Source organism: Anser anser (assembly GCF_964211835.1).
Source record: "Anser anser genome assembly, chromosome: 4".
NCBI classification, from domain to species: domain Eukaryota; kingdom Metazoa; phylum Chordata; class Aves; order Anseriformes; family Anatidae; genus Anser; species Anser anser.
The window spans coordinates 24,271,182-24,277,181 of record NC_139724.1 but is presented as its reverse complement, the minus strand read 5'-3'; the positions used below and the strand labels follow the sequence as shown (position 1 = coordinate 24,277,181).

The following is a 6,000-nucleotide window of genomic DNA, read 5'->3' as shown; positions in this document are numbered from 1 at the left end:
TGCTCTTCCTATGCAAATTAAAAAATCTTACCTTTATTTATTTATTTATCTTTAGAGTTGAAGATGTTTGATTTTGCGTTCTCTTTAACTCAGAGTAGTTCTGACTATTTTTTTATGTAGAGTAGATGTCATTTCATACTGGATTCATGGAAGTCCTCTCACGTTCCCAGTGGAATGTGAAATGTACTATTTCCCTTCAAAGTATTTTTGCACACGCAGATTTTTGACCAAGATAACTGACTATATGAAAGGCTTAAAGTGCATCAAAGCATTCTGAATTATTTAGTAGTATACAGCCTGTAACGTTATATAAAAAGCATAGTTGGTGTTTCTACTTTCATACTAATAACCTTCAACAGATCATTGTTTTATATTATTCTTTAGGAATACTAACAAGAAATGAAATAAAGGGTGTACATAGTGGAATGTGAACAGTTACTGCTGTCCTTATCCTTGCGCAAGGTACAGGATCTCCAGTGTTTTCATTAGTTATTAACTATATTTGCTTTGCTAGTTTCCTTCTGAAGACAAGTATACCACTGGATTATGAAACACTAAGTATAACTCCTTGTATTTCAAATGACATATACAACAGATTCAAGAAAATGCCTGCAGTCTTCTTCTCTTAGAAGTACTTTCTCTTAACATATTTCTCCTCATTTTTAGGACTTCAGTAACATAGCTGAAATGTAGTTCCTTTCTATAGGTAGATGATCAAACGTTCTCAGCATTATATAATACAATTTCCATTTTATTTTAAACATACTTTGCATGATATAAAAATATTGATCACAGTGAACTTTAACAATTGTTACTGTTATAAACAGAAATGCTGCACAATGGTTTTAGTGGAAATAAATTATATAGTCATTATCTCTTTAAAAAAATCACAAGAAGGAGAACCTAGGCTGTTTGGTCATTGGCAGAAAATAAGTCCTTACTGAGTTCTTTACAAAACTTGAACCCCAGTTATTTTCTACATTTGCTTTCCACATCTTCAGAAAAGCACAATGTATCTGTCTCTGAAAGCCCCACAGGGTCTCTGGTGAACATTTAATTCCAAATATTTGCAAAGTTTCTGTCGTTCTTTTGTTCTAGTGGAAAAATGTACACCAAAATAGCAAGTAGTGGTCTCTTCACTAATTCATAAGTGGTCTTTTCCAATATGTGGGTACACAGCGGCATACTTCTTCACTAAAATAAAATCCAGCATCACAGCGTTTCGTTCGAACTGTACATGGCGGTCTGTAACAACTAAAGAAATGAAAAAAGTGGGCATTAATAAAACATGATCATTTATATTAACCTGGAGTATAAATCTGTGTGCATTTACATTGCCATTGCTCAATGGGAAGTTTTATTCCCATTAATACATATCCTTTGACTTCTGTCTGTGTTCTGGGGACCACTTTTAATTGGCCTATTCTTCCAAGACAATTCCAAAAGACAGTGGCAAGAATCATTAATGTTATTGAAGAGAAATAGTTTCATTGCAAGAAATAACCAAGAATATTTTTAAAGTATTGCCTGGTTGTAACTGCATTCTAACCTTGAGTATCACATCTTTTTTTTTCCCTTTCAATTTTGAAAATACAGTAATGTTTTCTGCATTTAAATTGGTTTGTGATGAGCTTGCATACTGTATCCTGCCAGTCTGAGGTGGCAACCTAGAGTCCTTTGATAGTCAAATGTACCATTTTCCTACCCAGGACTGCTTCTTACCTTAATGCAGTGGGCCTAAGAGATTTGTATATGTTTGTTATTCTGTGACTCTGATCTTCAAAAAGAGAACATACTTTCTTCAGGCTGCAAACTCCTATACCACTCTCTGAGTTCAGTAGTGTTATATCTATCTATACCTCATATTGCATCTATGTGGATTCTAAAGTAAGGTCAGAGCCTTCATACTTATGACAAATCTGACAGGAAAAAGAGCAGAAATAGCCTCTTTTAGTTTAAAATAATTTCAACAAAAATAATGCCCGAGTATCTAAAAAGCAGGAAAATTTTTCCTTGACTGAAAAATAGAACTTATACAAAGATAATATCTGTGGTTGTCCCTGAACTCCTCTTCCTTTTCCTTTTTTATTTTTTTATTCTTTTAAAACAAGAACTTGACCTAAAATAACCTTGCAATAACAATGCTAAATACTTTCTGGTGTATAATGAAGACAAAGTACAAGCCTGTTTTTTTATTTTGTTTTGTTTTCAGACACTGGCAATGAGTCAAAAGACAAAAGTATATGTTTCAAATTTCAACAGAGTTATACTTAAAACTTATATTTAAATAATGTGTGCTTGTTTGTGAAATAGTGATATTGCTAACTTCAGTTTAAAGACATTACAGTACACTACACTAAGGCAATTTCAGTATCCTTTTCCCTAGGCACTTTTTGCTTCAGGCTTGAGGGTACTCTTATTATTGTCGCAGATAAGTTAGTATGTTGCATGCTTGTTTTGGATACCAAATTACCACTTTGCAATAATTTGTTTATGATATGAGGTCTGGATTACAGTTATGTTAATTCAAGCCAGTTAGTTCAAACAATGAACTTGGCTACGAAGAAAGCAATAAGGAACAAGGAAGGCTGCAAACATGGCATTTATTAACTAGTCACGTCTTGTTCAGTGTTTTCAGTGTCATTAATCATAGATTATTTCACCAGTGTGGTCTCTGTAATTAAGAGAGTAACTTTACTTTGTGCTAATCTAAGTCTAAGTCATAGATACTTGAGATCAGCCTAACAGCTCACAGGAACCCGTCAGAGCCCTACTGACCAATCAAGTTTGGAAACAGTGGTAAAAGGCACGAAAATCTTATTGTCACTTGAGAGAGAGAGAAAACAAGGGAGCAAGTAAACTTTACTGTTATGTTTGCCAAAGGATCTAATACTCTCTGCAAATCAGCCAGAGGCTTATACTGGGAAAAAGATATTCCTTAGTGATGCAATGGATGAAACACTGAGCTCGTTTGTCTTTTTAACTTTCATGGCAGAGACAGGCAGACTATTTAATGTACTGAGTGATAGTACAATGAAATAAGAAAAAAGAAAAGATGATAGACAAAGTCAAACTCCCCTATGACACACTGCACAAAATAAAAAGCAGTCATGTCATCATTAAATATGTGGTGTCTGCTTTGTTTAGGCATCATGCCTGCTAGTGAACTGTCAACTTCAACTCAACTTGCAGTTGAGAGATGCTATAAAGCATCTCTCCCAAGTGAGTGTCTCAGTTCTGGCAGCAGTCACACACCAGTTACTTGCAGTCTTATCCTTGTTTGGGACACTTCAACAGAGCAAAAAACTCCCCCTCCTCTCCTCCCTCTAAAATCCTTTGCAGATAAGGTACCTAGTCATCTGGCCACACCATAACTGGCCAAAATCAATTTTAATGTGATGGTACAGGGTGAGTAGTAGCACGATCATTGTAACTATATAAACGTGACTTTCTTAGGAAACTGCTGAACAACAAACCGGGTATTTCAAAGATTTAGACTGAATATTGTTTATTCAGTTATTATATGGGCGCTCTTATGTGGCTGATGTCTGTTTTGATGAGAACAATCTGAGCATGCTGGAGTGTGCCACCCGTATGTATACTGTTGCGGTGAGTCAGTGGCAACTTTTTATTTTTGGTCAGTAATTGTGATTTTTTGCTACCAAAAGAAAAATAAAAAATCCAATCCAGGTTTGAGATTTTGGAGAGTCTAACATCTCCACAAATGCAACTGAAGTAAAAATGCTACTTTTAATGACAGTAACGAGCACCTTGACAGTCAGTAAGTTTTAGTGTTATTTTATTTTTCCCTCCTATCCTGTGCTTTGTAAATGGGTTTTTATCCCTGTCCTCTGGAGCATACTCTAACATTATGTATTGTACCTAAAACACCTCTGCCTCTAAACATTTAGGTGCTTCCAAACCAGAATCTGTAACACCCCTCTCTCTCTGCACAGGGAGCTGTCTAGGACAGCTGCCTAGGTCTTCTAGGTCTTAGAAATCTTATTATTAATCTTATTAGAAATCTTATTATATATATATATGTATATATTATTATTATAAGAAATTATTATTAATCACAAAGTTATAGAGCAGCACCTCCATTTACTTGGTCTCATAACAGGAAGGGATCTTTCTTGCAAAAGACAAACAATGTTGTAGGTATTTTCCTTTTTTACAAAAGGTTGTGGATTGTGGACAGAGCTAAAATGCGAATACTCTAAGTTCTTTATTAGGAAGGAGGAGAGATCAAATCTTCTATTTCCCTTGACAGTGCTACTGTTTACAGAGCTATTGATTGTAGACCTATAGAGTTACACTTTAAGCAAATCTTTCTCCACACAAAGAAGTAGAAGTTATAAATAGGATACTTATAGCTGTTTCTTATATCATATTGTATTTGAAAGTAAGAAAGAGATTCAAACTTTATTATATCAACCACAAGAGAGAAAAACAAATAACGCCAGTTGTTAACAATCTTTTTTTCCCCCCTTTCTTCAGCACAGCTCTCATTCCTGATATTAGACATGTTGTCTTAATTTCACGATAAACTAACGTGGACATAACTGTCAATTACATGTTTTATGAAAACAATGCATATGGCTTACTTTTGATAAGCTACAAATAACCAGAGATATTTAAATCTCCCTATTTTCCATTTCCAATGAATAAACATTTCTGGAAATGTTAAATGAAATTAATACAATAGAAATAATTATGATATATTAATAAATAGAAGTGATCCTTCTCCTCCAAATAGCATAGTCTATGTTTTAACAAATTAACTTTACAGAAAAACTTACCTCAACAAAATTATATAAGGCAGAAATAATATTGTTTGTTTCTTAGAACCTAAAGTCATTTAAATATTTATGTATATAGACTGCTACCTCTATTGATGTAGCAGTCATGGAAGGAAAAGCTCCTGTGATATATAAATAAATTTCAGAGTTTCTTGCCTGGCCAAATTCCATTTTAAAGGATGAATGTGTACATATAACTGTAAAGTTATATATATATGCCTTTTCACAGAAATCACCCAGAGCTAAGAGACTTTTTATGTACTCATAAATCTTTAGCATCAATTGAGTGAAGTGAAGGATATGCAGAATTGTAGAAAACAAAACAAATGATTATATCTCCAGAACTCACTTCTGAAATCTAATTAAGAATAATTTTGTTCCTGGAAATAAAATAAGTGGTACTTTAATCTTTTTTTTTTAATGTTACTTAATTTTCATCAAAAGAAAAGAGATTAACATGAAGTACTAGTAAGAGAGAGTATAAGAAACCAAGCATGCTGTAAAATATTTATTCTGCCTAGTAGTTTCCTCTGAGATATAAAAGTTATAGAAGATAAAACTGAAGAGAGGCTTACAATTTATGGCTACAAAATGATTCAGCAAAACAGCTAATAACACAACCCCAAATTTTATACCTTAGGCACAGCGAAAGAGATGAAGACTGATGTTTTACCTGCATGTCTGATGATGGAATCTTTTTCCTTTTAAGAAGCATTTATTGGGAGATTCTATACATTCACAGATGCATTTTGCAGGATTTAGTGGCTGATGTTTGGGACAGGTCTTTTTACATACACACTGGCACTTATCTTCATCAAATTCTTTGTTGGGTCCACAGGAAGCAGGGAGAAGTTTGTTTTTGCACATGCACTCACACGATGCTCTGTCTAATTCTTTGTGAGGTCCACAGCTTGAGGGCCGCATGCCTCCTTTGCAGACACATTGACAGGTTTCTTCATCCAGCTCTTTGTTTGGTCCACAAATATGGAATCCATCAGATGTGTCTGGAAATACAACAGAGAAGTTACACGAGTATCAGAATTTTGTTTCGTCCTATTCCCATATTTTTAAGTGGAGAAATGGTAGTAAATTCTTACCTTTCAAGGTGTCTGGAAAACAAACATAAATCAAAAGACAGGCAACATTATGTAACAGTATCAATAAAGAAAAATATTAATCTATTTAGGTTGCCAGAGAA

General features: G+C 34.1%; 1 protein-coding gene across 1 annotated transcript in view; it reads right to left on the bottom strand.

Annotated features, from left to right (window-relative positions):
• Nucleotides 1–733: 733 nt before the first annotated feature.
• VEGFC (vascular endothelial growth factor C) overlaps nt 734–6,000 on the bottom strand; it is an 81,676-nt gene continuing 76,409 nt past the window's right edge. The window contains 2 exon segments of the mRNA XM_083835343.1: nt 734–1,254; nt 5,476–5,806. Of these exon segments, the coding sequence (XP_083691469.1) occupies nt 1,140–1,254; nt 5,476–5,806 (446 nt within the window). The 3' untranslated portion in view covers nt 734–1,139.